The sequence below is a fragment of the Littorina saxatilis genome, linkage group LG10 (genome assembly GCF_037325665.1).
Source record: "Littorina saxatilis isolate snail1 linkage group LG10, US_GU_Lsax_2.0, whole genome shotgun sequence".
In the NCBI taxonomy this organism is placed as follows: Eukaryota; Metazoa; Mollusca; class Gastropoda; order Littorinimorpha; family Littorinidae; genus Littorina; species Littorina saxatilis.
Genome location: NC_090254.1, coordinates 12,766,791 through 12,786,332, shown reverse-complemented (window position 1 = coordinate 12,786,332; position 19,542 = coordinate 12,766,791). Strand labels below are relative to the sequence as shown.

The following is a 19,542-nucleotide window of genomic DNA, read 5'->3' as shown; positions in this document are numbered from 1 at the left end:
TAAAATCTATGAAGTTATTTATTACTTTCTTTTACGACAAGGTACTGAATACTTGGAATAAATTATCAAAATAACACACCTCTTATGCAAGAACACAAAGATATCCACCTTTTTTTTTAACCCACTAAAACGAAACAAAGTAGATTTACACGAGGAAGCAAACGCAAGCACTTGGTAAATATGCCCTGGGACTTTTCAGACATGATGGAGTGCAGCTGTAAACTCCATGACGCTGTATTGGAGGGAGACGTGGGAATGGTCAAATCCTTATTGCGATCAGCGTCCTGTGATGTGAATGAAGCCGATGAAAAATCAGGCCGTACAGCCCTACACTTGGCAGCGATGCGTGGAAGAGCAGATCTGACGAATGTTTTACTGTGCAACGGCGCTGATGTTAATGCGTGCGATAACCTAGGAAACACTCCTTTACACTGGTGCGGACACGCAGAGACCATTGAGCTTCTGGCTGAACATGGTGCACATGTTTTACAAATGTAAGTTGACATGCATTTTTGTCTTAAGGCCCGGTCACACAGCCCAAAAGTCGCGTAAACGCATGAATCACGCACAAAATTCGATCCTTACGCGATACATGCGCGATTTGCGCATTTCATCAGTTTGTCTGACGTACGTGGAACCTCCGTAGTTGTCCGCCGATGTTCCCCGGATCGGCGCTTTACGCGATTCCAGGTTTTGAGCAGCTCAAAACTCGGCTTCGTGTAAGAGTTTACGCAGTACGTATTGCGCTGTTTTACGTAATTTCTGCGTAGTTTGCGTAGTTCTTAGGCGAACAATGCGCGAAATATGCGTGGAATGTCAGTGATCGTTCGCGACTGTTGAAACGGGAATGCCAAGGCACCGCGGTTGCATCAGTTTATATATATATGTGCGGAAAGGACGTGCCCGCTGCCGCGCATTCCTTGCGCAGTTCATGCGCGATTCATACGCGATTCATGCGCGATTCATACGCAGACCATTAGTGATAGTGCACAGATTATACGTGGTTTTCCGTGGACCTTTGCGTACCTATGCGCTGTAGTGCGTGGTTTGTTAGTGATTTTTGCGTGATCTTTCCGTAGTTCTTGCGCAATTCATTGGTGATTTTCATCGCATAAATCAGCGAAAACTGTCAAATTCTCGACCAACAAGCACGCACAACCAAATTTTATGCGTGATTCATGCGTTTACGCGACTTTTGGGCTGTGTGACCGGGCCTTAACACTAAGTTAAAGCTCTCTAGCACAATAAATTTCTTTTCCCCTCTGTTATGATGCTTACTTGACTGCTGATTTTGCAAAGCTTTGTTGTTTTTCTTGTCAATCTGAATCCTCTGCCTATCACAGTATCAAGTCAAGTCAAGTCAATATTTATTTCAAAAAAACCCTAGGGTTACATGAATTTAAAAGAATATATTGCAATAAACACGATACAAAAAAGATATGTAATAATGAGACACAACACTTCTAATTAACCAAAAATAAATCAACCTTAATTCATAACTAAATAATTGTAATCATACAGGTTTTTTTTACAGGAATGTATGTTTCTGTGTTCATTTTTGTTTTAATAAAAAACGTGATCAAATACAAAAAAACAATGGTAACAACCTTTTCCTCAAATTTTCAAAAACATTACAGTGAAATATATAATGAAATTCATCTCCGAGTTCTCCAGACTGGCATTTAACACATATTCTTTCGTTATGTGGTATATTATATATATATTTAACATTCAGCTTTTCTGTATTGGCAATTAATGATTTAATGTTCTAAAGCGTAAAAAAGAGAGTGCTAGGTTATTGGGTAAAATGTTCAAATAATGTTCAAATATAAATGTATCTTTGAACAATCTATAATTCAAACAAGTTTCTTTTTCATTTAATTCTGAAAACCACAATTGTATATAATTATATACACTCTTCAAAAAAAGTTAAGGATCATTTTTTACAAGCACGCCACACAAAACAGACAAGACCGAATTCTTTCATTTTTTTAAAATTATATAATTGAACAACCAAGGAGTAATGACAAACAAAGCAAAGATCGAACGCGGCAGCGACAATTTAGCTAGAGTGTGTCAAACGTGACAACCCTCGAAAATGGAATTCACAATAATGTGAATCAGTGTCAATAACGCGTGTGCCCTCCGTTGTGTGCCAGGAATTCAACACATCGTTGGCGCATGGAGTGGATCAGGTTGCATTTGAATGCTCTGGAAACCCCATTCCATTCCTGCTGGAGCCATTGCAGCAGTTGACCCAGATTAGCAGGAGGAGGGTTGTACCCGATGACAAAGCTTGTCCCACATGTGCTCCATGGGGTTCTGGTCCGGGCTGTTGGCTGGCCACAGCATCCTGTTGACCCTGGCCTGCTGGATGAAGGTGCTTACAGCTGCAGAGCGATGGGGAGGTGCGTTGTCATCCTGAAGAATCGCACGAGGGCCGATCGCTTGGAGGGCTGGAACGACCAGGGGTTGCAGGATCTCATTCTGGTAGAGGACACCGGTCAAGTTGCCCACTACATAGAGTGCACCAGGCTCGGCGAGCTGCTCGGTGATTAGCAGTCAGGGTTGTTCCTCGGACTGGACGCCTTGCACGCAATCCAAAGTTGTGTAAGCTGTTTCGGATCGTCTGACCACTGACAACAGTGTTGGTGGTAGCTTGTATAGCGTTGCCTAATGTTGTTTGCCGTAGCCATTCTTTGTTGCATGGCCTGCCTCTGAATGAAGCGATTCTCTCTTTGTGTGGTGACTCTGGGCCGACCAGAACGTTGTCGCTCCTGCACTCTTCCAGTTGCGTGGAATCTCTGTTTTAGTCTGATGATCACAGAGGGAGCCACTGCAAGCCTCTGGGCCACTTGCCTGGCAGCAACACCGTCTTGTAGCCATCCTATTGCCCTTCCTCTATCCAAATCGCTCAGTTTTCTTCTTGGGGGCATGTTGTTACTGTGCATAATTGTGTCAGCGTGTCAACCTTTAAACACAAGCTGGTGAGCGATGTTCATAGCCTGGACCCTGTTGTAGCACGTGCATCACAACCTTTTGCCCTGGCATGCGTTCCGCAAATTTCATGGGGCAATACAAAACACCCTTTTTCGTCCAAAATGCAGAAGCTTTTGAGAAGTCCCACAAAGGGAAATAACTCTGCCTGCCAAACAAAATTCTAGGTCAAGACTCATTGTTCATTTGTTAATTCAAACACATTAATCTTTTAATTATTATGTTGATGTTTAATTTTTTGGCAATTTTTTATAATTAGATCCGTTTTTTCAACCGATCCTTAACTTTTTTTGAAGAGTGTATATATTGATCTTTTAGGCATTGCAACGTTTTCAATTTAAACCATTTGTCGGAACGTAAATTAAACTGGTCATGCCAAAAACCACTAAGACCAAGAGCATTTAAAGTTGTTTCAATGAACATGTTTTAAATAGGGTGCTTCATATGTTATTTACATAGAGGCGATTCAAAAAACATTTGAAAACTTATTACTATTATTACAATCCACCAATTTAAACCAAAAACTAAATAGTCTATGTCTGTCTGAGTGTTGATACCTGGATGAGTTATTTATCTCTTGTGTGGACAGGAATAAGCGAGGTCTCACGCCCAGAGACCTGGCAGAGAGGAAGGGAGTGTCGGAGAGTGTGTTCAGCTTGCTATGTCAACTGGAGATGGAAACAAAGGACAGTGAAAGTCAGAGTCAGACCAAAAAGTCCACAGTGGCGGACTCATCTCAGTCCAGGTGAGCTATATATACAGCTACAGCGAAAGCCCCCTTTTAAGACCTCCACATATCTGAGAAAATTGGGTCTTAAAAAGGAGGGAGTCTTAAAATGGGGGAAATTTTACATTTTGAACAGAAAATCTTTGAAAACATTTGAAGGAGTGAGTTAATTAAGCTTAGATTGAGGGTCATGATTAAAAGGGGGTTCTACTGTACTGGGTATTTTCCATAACTGAAGTTCAGGTTTTATTTTTTGTTTCAAAAGGACATTGAAACAGTCTGTAAAGATTTTGAGTAAATTTATTTTTGTAGACTGGAAATGGAGATGAGGGCGTTTGCACTGTGTGTGTGTGTGTGTGTGCGAGGCTGACGCTAAGTACCGGCATGTCCGTATGAGAGGGCCTTAGGTACCGTGCATAGACCTTGGCTGCACTAGGTACCGCGCTAAGTACCTGCGATGTTAAAACCCATGTACATAATACTTTTGTGTGTTGTTTATGATGTTTATATGTAGGCATGTTAGTTTGAACTACGATCCTTTATTTTCGTAAATAAGGCTCATCATTTTGTCAAGTAGTAGCGGTTTGAATTTCAAAGGTACTTAACGTATGAAATATACGTACAGAACCAACTTTTTACACACAACCTAAAAGTTCTCACTGCAGATTTAAAAATAACAGCAATCGTTCTCTTGTATCTCAATCATCATTGACAGCAAATAACTGAGTAGAAACATAGCCCAAATTGGGAGTAGTCGGGTGTTTTGACCAACGGTACTTAGTGCTTTCTGTACGGACATAGCGGTACTTAGTGCTTTCCGTACGGACATAGCGGTACTTAACGTCGCCTGCGGTTCCAAGGTTTTATTACACAGAAATAGAGATGTTGGTGGCCATATTATTTCGACCTGTATATCGGGACAGCACATTCAATTCAGACATTCATAGACAGACAGTTTGAACTACGATCCTTTATTTTTGTAAATAAGGCTCATCATTTTGTCAAGTAGTAGCGGTTTGAATTTCAAAGGTACTTAACGTATGAAATATACGTACAGAACCAACTTTTTACACACAACCTAAAAGTTATCACTGCAGATTTAAAAATAACAGCAATCGTTCTCTTGTGTCTCAAGCATCATTGACAGTAAATAACTGAGTAGAAACAATCTTTTACAAAGAATGACCAATAGCGAAGTGAATAGGCCTGAAAACAAACTTTATTAGGCATCTCTCTCTCTCTCTCTCTCTCTCTCTCTCTCTCTCTCTCTCTCTCTCTCTCTCTCTCTCTCTCTCTCTCTCTCTCTTTATCTCTCTCTCTCTCTCTCTCTCTCTCTCTCTCTCTCTCTCTCTCTCTCTCTCTCTCTCGGTTGTATGTGTATATTAGGCAGCATTGATGTGCAAGATTATTGATAGAGGAAAGGAGCAATGCTTGGAACAAACCACTGTATTTTGCATACGTTTAAATATCATGTTTTCTATTTTTTTTCCTGTGATTTATGTGTACCCCCCCCCCCCCCCCCCATTGAAAGGGGCTGTAGGCCCATATTCAATTAAACTGTGTCAGTGTCAGTCTCTCTCTCTCTCTCTCTCTCTCTCTCTCTCTCTCTCTCTCTCTCTCTCCCCCCCTCTCTCTCTCTCTCTCTCTCTCTCTCTCTCTGTCTTTTCCATAATATATTTATAGTATTCTCTCACTCCTTTATTTATTTATATGGGAGATTTATATAGCGCTTGACGTTCTCTAAGCGCTTTACATACTCTCTCTCTCTTTCTCTCTCTCACTCTCTCTCTCTCTCTCTCTCTCTCTCTCTCTCTCGCTCTCTCGTTAAAAACTTCACGCCAATTGATGAGACTGAACATGCCTCTGCCTAGGATTGACCTATTCAAATCTAGTTTAGTCTATTCAGGTAGCAGTCTCTGGAACACTCTTCCGACAATCCTACGGCAAACTAGCAGCACAAACGTTTTTAAGACCAGATATACGTCTTATCTCATGAAGTATAAATAAACATCTGTTGTCGCTAGAATGGTTGTTAAAACGAACAACCGGTGCTTTTTAACAATGTATTATTATTTTTATATACACTGATTCTTTCGAATGCAGTGTATGTCAATGGGCATGGCACTTACAACGTTGTTGCGTCAGTGCAATCTACTCTATAATTCTTAACTCATGTCAAATGAACTTACATTTTTCATTTAAGCAATGTATTGTATGTAAATTGATGATATGTTCTTACTTTCATTTCTATTATAATCATGTAGCAGTAGTTTGTTTTCTTTACTTGCTTATTCTTTAGCAATTTTAGACTAGTCCCTCTTTAGGGCGAGGGCCAGATGTAAAAAAGCAGATCACTGCTTACTCTATTACCCTCGTAAAATAAAGAATTGTTCTTGTTCTTGTTCTTGTTCTTGTTCTCTCTCTCTCTCTCATAATTGCTACATGTTCGATTGCTACCAGCTTGTATTTATTATTACCTGCATAGTATGCATTTGATTTTATGAATAACCACATATGTATGCTCTTCATGCCTCATCTTCATCATTATCATCATCGTCATCATCATCATCATCATCGTCATCATCATCATCATCGTCATCTTTATTATCACGTGCTGCAGTTTTCCGACCTCCTTGACTTTTTAACTTTTTATTTTTTTTATATTTTTTAAATTTTTTTTTAATTATATTATTGTGTGTCTATGCGTCCCAAGGACAGATTGTAAGAAAAGGCGTAGCCTTAAATCTTAATCCTTGTTAAATAAAGTTCAATTCAATTCTCTCTCTCTCTCTCTCTCTCTCTCTCTCTCTCTCTCTCTCTCTCGCTCTCTCTCTCTCATCTCTCTCTCTTTCTTTTATATCTCTCTCGCTCTCTCTCTCTATTACATAATATATATTTATAGTATTCTCTCCTCACTTTTTCCGTCTCTAGCTCACGTTCCCTCTCCCCCCCCCCCCCCACCTCTACCTCCCTTATCTCATAATAAGCGTGCGCGCGCAACGACAGTAAGAGAGAGAGGCACAGAGAGATAATATCGTATTCTAAATTTATTGATAGAGGAGAGAAATGTATTATAAGATAAGAGAGAGAGGTAGGAGGGGGGGGGGAGAGAAAGAGGGACCATGAGAGATACAGAGAGCGTGAGGGGAGAAGGAATACTATTAGTATCACTATCAATAAATTATGGGAGAGAGAGAGAGAGAGAGAGATAGAGAGAGAGAGAGAGAGAACAAGAACAAGAACAAGAACAAGAACAAATCTTTAATTGTCTAATAGTGGTTAAAATAACAGCATTAGTATCTGCACAGTTATAAATTATAGTCACGCATAAAATTCAACAAATACATTAAGACCCTGATGACATGTCACTGAACCTGATTTCTAAGGGTTCGTCTCTTCTGTGACATGAAGAACACAAATCTGCTGAAGCTGTTCATCAAATTATCCTCATTACTGCCACAGAAATACACAAGTTGTTGTTGCAGCGTCTTAGAGATCGAGATTGTTAAATACTTTGCTCGAAGGTCTTGATAAAAAGGACATAAAAATACAACATGGTGTTCATCTTCTTTATCAGCTGTACAGAGAGGACAGTTTCTTGTCGTTTGGTTTGGTGTGTTCCGAAACTTGTGAGCGTTGATTTCGGATACTCCTGCGCGGAAACGAGTAAGAGCAACTCTGTACTTAATATCTTCGATTAATTCAATGTATTTCTCTTTTTCCAAACATGTTTTGTAACAATTATAAATGTCGAAACGTTCACTGCATTCTAAAAAGGAGAGAGAGAGAGAGAGAGAGAGAGAGAGAGAGAGAGAGAGAGAGAGAGAGAGAGAGAGAGAGAGAGAGAGAGAGAGAGAGAGAGAGAGAGAGAGAGAGAGAGGGAGAGGGAGAGAGGGAGAGAGAGAGAGAGAGAGAGAGAGAGAGAGAGAGAGAGAAAAATTTTTATTCTAAATTTATTGATAGAGGAAAGAGGGAAACAGAGAGAGGAGGGAAAGGGAGAGAAATCAAGATAGGGGGAAAGAGAGATATATATTTGTACTCTAAATTTATTATAAGATACAAGAGAGAGGGGGGGGAGGAGAAAGAGGGACCGTGAGAGTTACAGAGAGTGTGAGGGGAGAACAGCGGTAACCTTCCACTCACTACCTAGGGTTTCTTCCCAGCTTGACTGTGAGGTCTTGACACGCACCATGCCAAAGACCAACAGTAGACAATTTTAATGATGAACTCGAACTGCCTGAATCTGTGTTGCCTTTCTCATTGCAACTCGGCTGCATGATCACATGCCTGTATTTGTCATGTAAATTCTTACAACCCCGGATACAAAAACAAAACCAGAAAATGACGCCACAGTTTAAACAAAAAAAAGCATGGCTTTAATTTAAAATAGCAACATTAACACCTAAATGTTTGTTATAATGCAGTAAAACTATTACATATCTGATTATTCTTATTCGCCTATTTCGTCTCCTCTACCCCTGTGCGTGTATTGTATGTGCCTCTTGTTTTATGAACTGGGTAAAGGAGCTGCGCCTTCGGCTATCAGTGTGACTGACTTTTAGGGTTTAACGTCCTCTTAGACCAACTGGTCTATATTGGGACAGGTATTGGTAATACGTTGAAGTTATGGTGTGATACTTTGATTCGAACAAGCCCGCTGTGGCTGTCTTCTTCGACACACCAGCATTGGGTTTGTCTCGTCAAAGTATCGAAATACGATCATTATAATCGGAGACGAGAGATGATGCATGCGTGTCTTCGTGTTTTCCAAGCCCTGAGACTTTCGCTGTGAACGTGGGATCTTTTTCGTGCGCATGTGTTCACACGGGGGTGTTCAGACACCGAAGAGAGTCTGCACAAAGTTGACTCCGAGAAATAAATCTCTCGCCGAACGTGGGGATCGAACCCACGCTGATAGCGACCGACTGGCTACAAAGCCAGCGCGCTAACAACTGAGCTACCTCCCCGCCGCGCTATCAGTGTCAAGTTACCAAAGGCGGAGGGGAAGTGTTTAACTAACCGTATCAAGCTTGTCGTGCATTCCGAACGCGTGTACTGGAGTGACTGACAGGGGCTTGTCTGGACTTGACTGCGCCTGAACTGATGCGTTGTTTCATCGAACTATTGACAGTTAAAAAGAGAAGTACGCCTTCTTTTGGTTTAAATACATATTTATCCAACAGTCCGAATTACAATAGAAAGGGCAAGATGAAGAAACACAAAAGCACGAGGCTCAAATAAGTGCTACCAAAATTAAAGAGAAACGTCTCTGGCGAACGTTTTAAACAGTATATTAAGACAGTATAAGCATTTTACTTCACAGTTATTTTTCAAGTCAGTAATATCAGTATAAATATCACACACTTGAATGTTGTCCAAGAGCTTCAAGGCATAGTCACTGATGTCATTATTTCAGTTATTGTCAAGATTGTGGGTCATGAGAACTTAATTGTAATATTAATGGTTTTATGATAATACTAAAAATAAACAGCAAGAAAAAATATGAAAAAAGTTATAAGTGTATAGTACTTGTCTTAATTATAATAGTCCTGATTTTGTGATCAAGTGCTCTACACAAGGCTAGATGTTATCAGAGGTCAAGGATGTCAAATATCACGTAAAGTTGAAGCAACCAGAGCATCGGTGGCTAGCAGAGGAACCTCCGATTGGGCCACCAGAAGTAGAGGTGAAAGGAGAGGCTGGTGCAGCGGGGTGCCCGAGCCTCAGAAGGATAGTTGGCGATGCAGCAAGGCCATTGATATCAGCGTGAACTTGTTATCAGCCGGTGCCGTTATCGGGTTACAGCCGTAGCCCTTTCGCCGTGGCTTCGCCGAGCTAGCACTGTAACTCAGATGCTGACCACCGGTTACGGGTTAGCGGCGCCACAGGACCATGGTTTCAGCGTTCCTTTTCGTGTTGGTATCAAGTTACCGTGCCCTGGCCAAGAACGCTAGCATTGAAGAAGGGAGAGAAAAGTTCTACCTCCCCATCTTCGGTTTATGTAAACGACTAGGGCTCCTTGCATTAGGAAGTATTCGGATTCTAAATGTTTATTATTATTATCACTAGCAATACTCGTGCTCCTCACGGGATGTAACAAATGTTTTATGATTTTCATTAATCACTGATGGTGTGGATATTAAAGTGTCTATGCGAATCCATACCATTATCAATTGCTATTATTGTTGCAATGGTCGACTTATCTTGTCTGAATCATGACTGATTTATTATTGTATTCATAGCTTCAAAGCGATGGTGATTCAGTGGAGTAGATTAGCTCCCCTGATCAGCGAAGCCTTATAACTATCAGTCATATGATTACCACAAATATGATGGTTAAAACCCTTATAACTTTGGAACCAGCCAACCATTTTTTTTAAATGAAATTAAACATGAAGACGCAGCACATTAGTCCCTTCAACTTAAGGGGGAAAAAAGAAGAAAAAATTCAACTCGATTTTCTGAGAAAAACATTTTTGCTGTGATTATGTAATTTTTAACTGCTATTTTGTAGACCCGTCCTCAGAGTATGTAATGAAAAAAAGTTTCATTGAAATATTCCCAGAACTTTGGGAGACATGGCTGATTATGTATTTTGACCATCGGGCCCCGTAATGACCTTGACCTTTGACCTATCCAATATAAATGTTGCACGCAATAGGCTATCGTGTGTCTACATCTACCTACAAAGTTTGGTTGAAAAATACTTAGCCGTTCAGGATTTATCGCAGTTCCTATATTGTGACATACATACATACTTACGGAATGGAACAATCGCAAACGTCCCCGCTGGATGACGAATTAAATTATAAAAAACGTATCAGTAAAATAAAATAACAATGAACAGCACACATTCCCTGAAAAGTAATGTAGCGTAGGGGAAAGGGAGAAAAAAAAGTGACACCGCGTGGATTCGAACGTGCGTGATTAGAACGTGATGAAGCAAGAGTGTCCTAACCAACTGGCCTACTAATAATTTGCAAAAGTTTCAGGGAGAAATACAGCTATGACATTACAAAAACCATAGGCAATGGATGTTCCGTTTGCCATTCCAATAAGTAACAACAATAATAACTTGATAGGTTTGAGAGTGAACTTGATTTGACATGATACTGTGTTGTCTAAAGTGTTTATTGTATTCTCGGGCAGTTTTATCCCGGACGGCTGCATGTCGAGCTTCAGGGGTGCCTAAGGGCATCCGGCGGTAGGTAAAAATATTTAATGTTCAAATAAACCCACTTAATTAAAAAAAATAAACACATTAGTCCCAGCCAGTCCTGATTGAGGTGGCCTCCACTATGCCCATGCAAAAGGAATAACGTGAAAGTTGCCCAGTACCACAGAAATTAGCAATTTCGTGTGACTGAGGCTACCAGTACCTGTATTAATATATGAATTATGATTGGCAACGGTAAGCGATTTCACACAGATTAGCGCGGGACAAATATTGACAGAATTTTTTTTTATCATAACTGCAATGTTCTTCTCCCCCAAAAAACAACAACAACAACGCAACACCTCCCCCCTCCCCAACCCCTAAGAAGAACAGGTCCGACAAACCCCTGCGTCACCCAGTGAGCTTTTTTTTTTAAATTAACGACGCCAATGGGATTCGATCTCCTGCCTCAGACACTTTCGTTTTGTCACGTTAGGAGAGCAATTTACCAACTTATCTATTTTGCTTCTTGACAGTTCGCGTGAGTGATATTTTAGTGACTTGTGTGACATATAGACTGACCGGAACAAACGCAAACGTCCACCCTCTGGGGGACAAACAACACATTTGCATTCAAACGAAGTAGTTTGTTGATCATAGTGCAATTATCCCGTTTGACTTGTGTCTGTTCTCAATATGACTAACATATATATGTACTCATTTCTCCCAAATAGGTAAAGCTATTGAAACTCATTTTGGCTATGAGCTCGAGGTCCATGGGAATAAACGCTCATAATTATGTCCTGCGGATCGATGACCCTGGTGTCACTCAAAATTATCCCGTCAGGAAATGCTATTTCGTATACATGTACTCAATTGTCTAACCGGCACGGTTGGCCTAGTGGTAAGGCGTCCGCCCCGTGATCGGGAGGTCGTGGGTTCAAACCCCGGCCGGGTCATACCTAAGACTTTAAAATTGGCAATCTAGTGGCTGCTCCGCCTGGCGTCTGGCATTATGGGGTTAGTGCTAGGACTGGTTGGTCCGGTGTCAGAATAATGTGACTGGGTGAGACATGAAGCCTGTGCTGCGACTTCTGTCTTGTGTGTGGCGCACGTTCTATGTCAAAGCAGCACCGCCCTGATATGGCCCTTCGTGGTCGGCTGGGCGTTAAGCAAACAAACAAACAAACTCAATTGTCTCCAGTAAGGACACAGTTATTTTCTCCGAAATTAAGGCCCCAGTTTGTGGTGATTGATATTGATTTGCTCTGTAGTTTGATGATCCTAGTGCCAACATTATCCCGTCAGGCATGGTTTAAATGTTTTCGTTTGCACCCACTTTTCTCCAAAACTGATAAAACTGGTGACACCACTATTCGGAAGCATGCTCATCGGAGTCGATGCCGAGAAGCTCTGAACTTTGGTGACCCTAGGTACCATATTATCCGGCCAGGAAGGGTTTTAATATATGCTCACTTTACACCCGTTAGGGTCTATATGTTCTATCAGCCCCAGATACTTTACTTGATATTTGCTTTCGGTCCAGCCGACTCTTTTGAGCCATATCAGGGCCAATCAGCCCGAGATGTCTTATCATTTCGATGAAGAAGACTTTAAATAATAAAACAACAACCACAGCACGAGATGATAAACGGAAAGTATTAGGATCCTTATGGTCACTTGTTAATTATTATTTTGTTACCCCTTTATCACATGCCGGCTATTGATACATGCCATATCATTATTTTTGTTATCAAAACGAATACGTTGTGTGTGTGTGTATTGTTAGGAAAACTCCAATCTTTTAGATTAGTTAACAATGTATCAAGAAAAATCACATATTTGAGCGAGTTTCTAGGTGACCGTCTTCGTGATTAGGGACCTAATGTACATCCTATATGATCTTCCATGAATGGGTTCGGTTGCTATTTGAATTTTCTGTAAAAGGGGTCGCTCAGATAATCGTCAAAATGTAACTGACAAGTCCAGTGGCTAACGAAGGAAAGCACCGATCACCATCAAGACTAAATCACTACCAGATGTCAGTAGGAATGTTGGTAACTGATCCACTGACCGCTATCATGTTTCACTACTCGCGTACAGAACTGACTGGGCTTGCTAATAAGCAAGCGTTAGTTTGTAACACATTCCCTGGCCCGTCCCAAGAGAACATGAAAGATATATATTTATGCTACACGGAAGCGTTCTGCTTTAAGCAGACTACAGTTCAAAATAATGATACTGGATTCAGACTTCAACATTATTGTTTTCATATTAGGCCTACGAAAAATGACTTACATAACTTATTTTATACTCGTTAAGAGAAATAATACATGCATCGAGGGACATTGCTTTTATTCTAGGCTACATCTCTTATGGAGGCATCTTACACACTCTCTCTCTTTCTTCACCCTCCCATCTCTCTCTCCTTCTCTCCCCCTCTATCTTTCTAATATTGACAACACCCCTCATATGATCACTCAACCTCTCCCCATCGCCCTCTGTCTCTCACCTTCTTACACACACTCTCTCTTTTCCCAACTCTCCTCTCTCTCCATCTCTCTCTCTCTTCAATAATGACACCCTCCACTCTCGAATCTCCAAACATTCGGTTAAACGTGATTAACTGGTATCGTGCCCCTATGACAGCTAATATTCCATATTCTCTGCATTCTCTGCTTGTTGCATTACGTTAAAGGTTTTAATGCTCTTTTTTTTCAAGCCACATTTCACGTCAACCAACTTTTATCAAGACGTTATTCAAAGCGTCATTGTAGAAATGACATTCGGAAATATTAGGGGAATCTCTGTCATAACATTTTTTTCTATTTGTTTCCTATCAGGCATTTTTTGTTTTAATCACAAGTAATATGATACAGACACACAAAGAGAGACACCTATAGTGACAGCCGCTCTATCATGCTAGGACTGGTGTCAGTATACTGTGACTATATGAGGATGTCAATCAATCAATCAATATGAGGCTTATATCGCGCGTATTCCGTGGGTACAGTTCTAAGCGCAGGGATTTATTTATTTTATTTTTATTTTATGCAATTTATATCGCGCACATATTCAAGGCGCAGGGATTTATTTATGCTGTGTGAGATGGAATTTTTATTACACAATACATCACGCATTCACATCGGCCAGCAGATCGCAGCCATTTCGGCGCATATCCTACTTTTCACGGCCTATTATTCCAAGTCACACGGGTATTTTGGTGGACATTTTTATCTATGCCTATACAATTTTGCCAGGAAAGACCCTTTTGTCAATCGTGGGATCTTTAACGTGCACACCCCAATGTAGTGTACACGAAGGGACCTCGGTTTTTCGTCTCATCCGAAAGACTAGCACTTGAACCCACCACCTAGGTTAGGAAAGGGTGGAGAAAATTGCTAACGCCCTGACCCAGGGTCGAACTCGCAACCTCTCGCTTCCGAGCGCAACTGCGTTACCACTCGGCCACCCAGTCCGATGTAACCCTCTGCGACTTCAATCTCAGTGTGGCAGTACATTAATCTGCTGACCATAAACAAGGAATGCGTCCAGCTGTCTCTCTAGCTCTCCAGTAGGTTTCTCAGCGGGTTACCTGCTTGACGACGTGCTAATTGATGGCACGCGAACCGTGTAATGTATAGCCACTGCGCGAGTCGAACCGCTCTACGACTAGCTGCTCCTCTCCACGCCCCCCCCCCCCCCCCAACCCCCACCGCCAGCCCCACGCATCCCTCTCTCTCGCCCTGCCTCTCTTCCCCCGTTCCTCTCTCCCCCCCCTCCCTCTCTCCCCCCTCCCTCTCTCTCCCCCTCCTTCTTTCTCCCCCCCTCTCTCTTTACCCTTAATTGTCAATCCGTTTTTCATTGCTAAATTCATACGAATAAATAAAAGCTTGATGTTTAGCAAGAATCACCTCTGATTTGTTATTTGCATTGTCACTGAAGACTAAACCGTCAGTGAAACTGAACAGTTCGCCACCTGTTTACCTCTTTTTATATTTTAATCCAGACAGCATTATCCACCACCACCCATTATATAAACATTCTATTTTGTGTAGTCCCGATATCAATGTTGCACACCTTTTGATGCAGCTTTTAATAATATAAGAGATTTGATTTATACGTATTCCCTGTTTCACTCAATGAATATATATATATTCCCTAAAATATCCAGGTAATATACATATTTCCTGGAATTTGGAGGCCATTTTTAGATGTATTCCCTGACTTATATTTAGCATTCAAAAGGAGATACTTTGATGGAGTGAAAAATCTCTCTCTCTCTCTCTCTCTCTCTCTCTCTCTCTCTCTCTCTCTCTCTCTCTCTCTCTCTCTCTCTCTCTCTCTCTCTCTCTCTCTCTCTCTCTTATGCTTACAAATAGAACAACAATCGCATAACAATAGAATTTACAACACAATATTACACTGTTTGCACCAATGAAGTGAGAAAAAATGACTTTTGTATTGGCAAAATCAACAAGCCGTAATAACTCTAGTTGGCGAGATATATTTTGTTTGTTTGTTTGTTTGTTTGCTTAACGCCCAGCCGACCACGAAGGGCCATATCAGGGCGGTGCTGCTTTGACATTTAACGTGCGCCACACACAAGACAGAAGTCGCAGCACAGGCTTCATGTCTCACCCAGTCACATTATTCTGACACCGGACCAACCAGTCCTAGCACCAACCCCATAATGCCAGACGCCAGGCGGAGCAGCCACTAGATTGCCAATTTTAAAGTCTTAGGTATGACCCGGCCGGGGTTCGAACCCACGACCTCCCGCTCACTGGGCGGACGCCTTACCACTAGGCCACCGTGTTGCGGTTTGGCGGGATATAGTGATCCTTACATTCGTTCGAAAAAAAGACCAATAAAGCTACCCTTTCAAACCATGTTCTGAGTTTTTTTGCTTATTTGCTATTGTGTTTGGTTGTAATATGTTATATAGAATTGTGCATGTGAAGTGATATTATATTTTTTAAATATGGAAAAAGTGAAAGCTGATTGAAAATTTATGGACAGATTAATAGATGAAAATGGCTTTCAATAACGACGCAAAAAGGAATTTTACAGGAGCAAGTGAGATTTTACAATAACGTGTTTGATAAAAATGGGAATTTTGTTGAGGAGGATGCTGAAAGTAAAGTTCTTAATTTAAATATTCCTCAGTTAAATGACGAACGAAAATATGGTTTGGAAACTGATTTTACCGTGTTAGAAATCGGCAGGGCGCTGTCTTTATTAAAAAATGGTTCGTCACCAGGTTTAGACGGATTGACTACAAGTTTCATGAAAAAATGTTGGCCTAAAGTAAAAATGATGGTGGTTAATTCCCTTCAAAGTGCATTTAGAGTCGGTGAATTGTCAGATACTCAGAAAAGAGCAGTTATCACGTTGATCCATAAGGATAAAGATTTGCCGAGAGATAGCCTTAAGAATTGGAAACCCTATATCTGTAACCAATACAGATTATAAAATGCTGGCAACATGTTTATCGCAGCGCGTATCTGGTGTTATTTCTGACCTCGTGTCAGAAGATCAGACAGGATTTATTAAGGGAAGAAAGGCAAGTAACTTGATTAGATTAATTGATGATGTCATTAATTACGCTAATGAAAGAAATCAAGCAGGTATATTACTTGCCCTTGACTACGCCCGAGCCTACGATTCCATCTCAAAAGACTATGTGGTCTGGTCCTTTAAAAAATTTGGTTTTGGCGAAAAATTTGTTAAATGGGAGAAGTTAAAAGGGCAATAACCAACCTGGCTCTTCCACGGTCTCAAATAGCATTACATATTGGTTTAATGACAAACACCACGAGCTGCATAAATTATATGGGTTGGATTTCGGAAGAAATAAGTGTAGAATTATTAGCAATACAAATCCGAAGTCACCCCAATATTAAAGTATTTGCCTTACCAGATGTAGGTTTTGCAGAACAAACATCGCGTATCTTGAAACTGGCTATGTACGCCGATGACATAACTGTTTTACTTCAAGATAAAAACGACATGGAAACGGTTTTGAAAATTATTGATGATTTTTCCAATATATCTCGCTTAAAATTAAATAAAAGTGAAACGGAAGCAATGTGATAGGGATCGCGTAAAAACTGTCAAGAGAAATATTGCGATATTAAATGGAATACCCAGGTTAAAATCATGGGAATTAGTCAGTTTTAAAAATGACATCCCGGCCTCTGAAATTATGGAAAATTGGTCCAAAAAGACTTGAAAAAGTTGAACAAATCATTTGCAGATGGTCAAGAAGAAATTTAAGTATAAGCGGCAAATTATGTATTATTAAGTCCTTCTTAGTTTCACAATTTGTTTACGTTATGCAGGCGCTTCTTGCCCCTGTTAAAGTTCTCGATAAGTTGAATACTATTTTGTTCAGGTTTCTCTGGAAAAGGAAGTATTCAAATACAAAAGCCTTTGAAAAAGTTAAACGGAATGTATTGTGTAATGTGGTGGAAGAAGGTGGTATTAACATGATAAACGTCCACGATATGCAGACTTCTTTTTTACTGACATGGGCAGCAAAACTTCAACAACAAAAACATGAACCGTGGACAACGATTCCGTTAAGTCTTTATCAGGTATTGGGAAGAAATTTACTTTGTTTTAAAGCCACAACACTACTAAAACCAAGGTACTGAATGCATTCGATCAAACTTTTAGACAGAAGTTCTCTTAAAATGAATCCATAATAAAGCATTGATTTATGAGAGAGAAGATCGCTTTGGCGATCAATGTTTGTGGAACAATATAAAAGTGGTTTATAAAAATAAAAGCTTATATTTAAAAAAATGGATAGAAGCGCATTTAGATATGGTGAAAGATATTTGGGTTAACGGAGATATGATTCCTTTTAACCAGCTGTGCACAAAGAAAGGATACAGTCCCTCTAGATTTTTTGAGTACCGCGCAGTGAAGACTGCTGTGCGAGCGCTTGCACTTCGCAAAAACACAGCCAGCCCGCGAGCAGGCGAACACAATAATGACCTTGACACACGGAACCCTGTGATCATTAACCCCTCCGCGAGAAAGATTCGCATGCTGATAGTCCAGTCTAAAGCGAGCGAGCCTTGCGCTGCTACATTTTGGTTACATAAATATCAGGTTAAACTAGATCACAGTCATTGGCTGTTAGCAAGCAAATGTACAAAAGAAGAAAGATTGCGATTGTTACAATGAAAAATATTACATAATATTTATCCCACGAATATATTATTAAATAAAATGAAAATTAGAGAAACAAAATGATGTAAATTTTGTAAACACATTGATTATGTTGAACACTTTTTTTTGTCAATGTGAGAAGTTGACGAGCTTTTGGGAAAATGTTGTCCATTATATTTTTAGAAATACAGGATCAAATGTGCACCTCTCAGAACACGATGTCTTGTTTGGTTATCAACCTAGTAATATATGCCAAAATAATAAGGTACTTAATCACATTATTTTGATTGCAAAAATGTGTATTAGTAAATATTAGTATGGTGATAGATACGATTTGAATAGTATCATTATTGGAAAATAAACTGTACATTAGAAGATTGTGAGTAATGTATAAGTCGAGATGAGGTGAAGTGATATATGACGTTTGTGAATATTATGAGGGGGGTGGGAGGGAGCGGATGGACGAGAATAAGAAAAACAAAAAAAGAAAAAAAAGGAGAAAAAAAAGTAACCATCTATGGCTCCTCAATTGCTTTTTGTATAAACAACCATGCAAACCACACAAAAAAAACCAACAAAAAAAGAAACCGGTTTTCTCCAATTTAAAAAAAACCCAAAAAAACAAGTCGCGTAAGGCGAAATTACTACATTTTAGTCAAGCTGTGGAACTCACAGAATGAAACTGAACGCACTGCATTTTTTCACAGTGACCGTAGTCCGCCGCTCGCGCAAAACCCAGTGAAACTGACGAGACTGTTTAGCGCGGTGATGGTTTCGCTGTGCTGCATAGCACGCTTTTCTGTACCTCTCTTCGTTTTAACTTTCTGAGCGTGTTTTTAATCCAAACATATCATATCTATATGTTTTTTGGAATCAGGAACCGACAAGGAATAAGATGAAATTGTTTTTTAATCGATTTCGGAAATTTGATTTTGATCAGAATTTTTTATATTTTTAATTTTCAGAGCTTGTTTTTAATCCGAATATAACATATTTATATGTTTTTGGAATCAGAAAATAATGAAGAATAAGATGAACGTAAATTTGGATCGTTTTATAAAAAAACAATTATTTACAATTTTCAGATTTGTAATGACCAAAGTCATTAATACATTTTTAAGCCACCAAGCTTAAATACAAAACCCAAGTCCGACCTTTATCGAAGATTGCTTGGCCAAAATTTCAATCAATTTGATTCAAAAATGAGGGTGTGACAGTGCCGCTTCAACTTTTACAAAAAGCCGGATATGACGTCATCGAAAAAAAAAAAAAAAAATCCGGGGATATCATACCCAGGAACTCTCATGTCAAATTTCATAAAGATCGGTCCAGTAGTTTACTCTGAATCGCTCTACACACGCGCACGCACACCGGCACAGACAAAACTTGACTAAATGTAAAGAGAGAGAGAGAGAGAGAGAGAGAGAGAGAGAGAGAGAGAGAGAGAGAGAGAGAGAGAGAGAGAGAGAGAGAGAGAGAG

General features: G+C 40.1%; 1 protein-coding gene across 1 annotated transcript in view; it reads left to right on the top strand.

The window, feature by feature from the left end:
• Positions 1–130: 130 nt before the first annotated feature.
• LOC138978189 (ankyrin repeat domain-containing protein 46-like) overlaps positions 131–19,542 on the top strand; it is a 29,805-nt gene continuing 10,393 nt past the window's right edge. The window contains exons 1-2 of the mRNA XM_070350852.1: positions 131–494; positions 3,587–3,742. Of these exons, the coding sequence (XP_070206953.1) occupies positions 181–494; positions 3,587–3,742 (470 nt within the window). The 5' untranslated portion in view covers positions 131–180. The remainder of the gene's footprint in view (positions 495–3,586; positions 3,743–19,542) is intronic.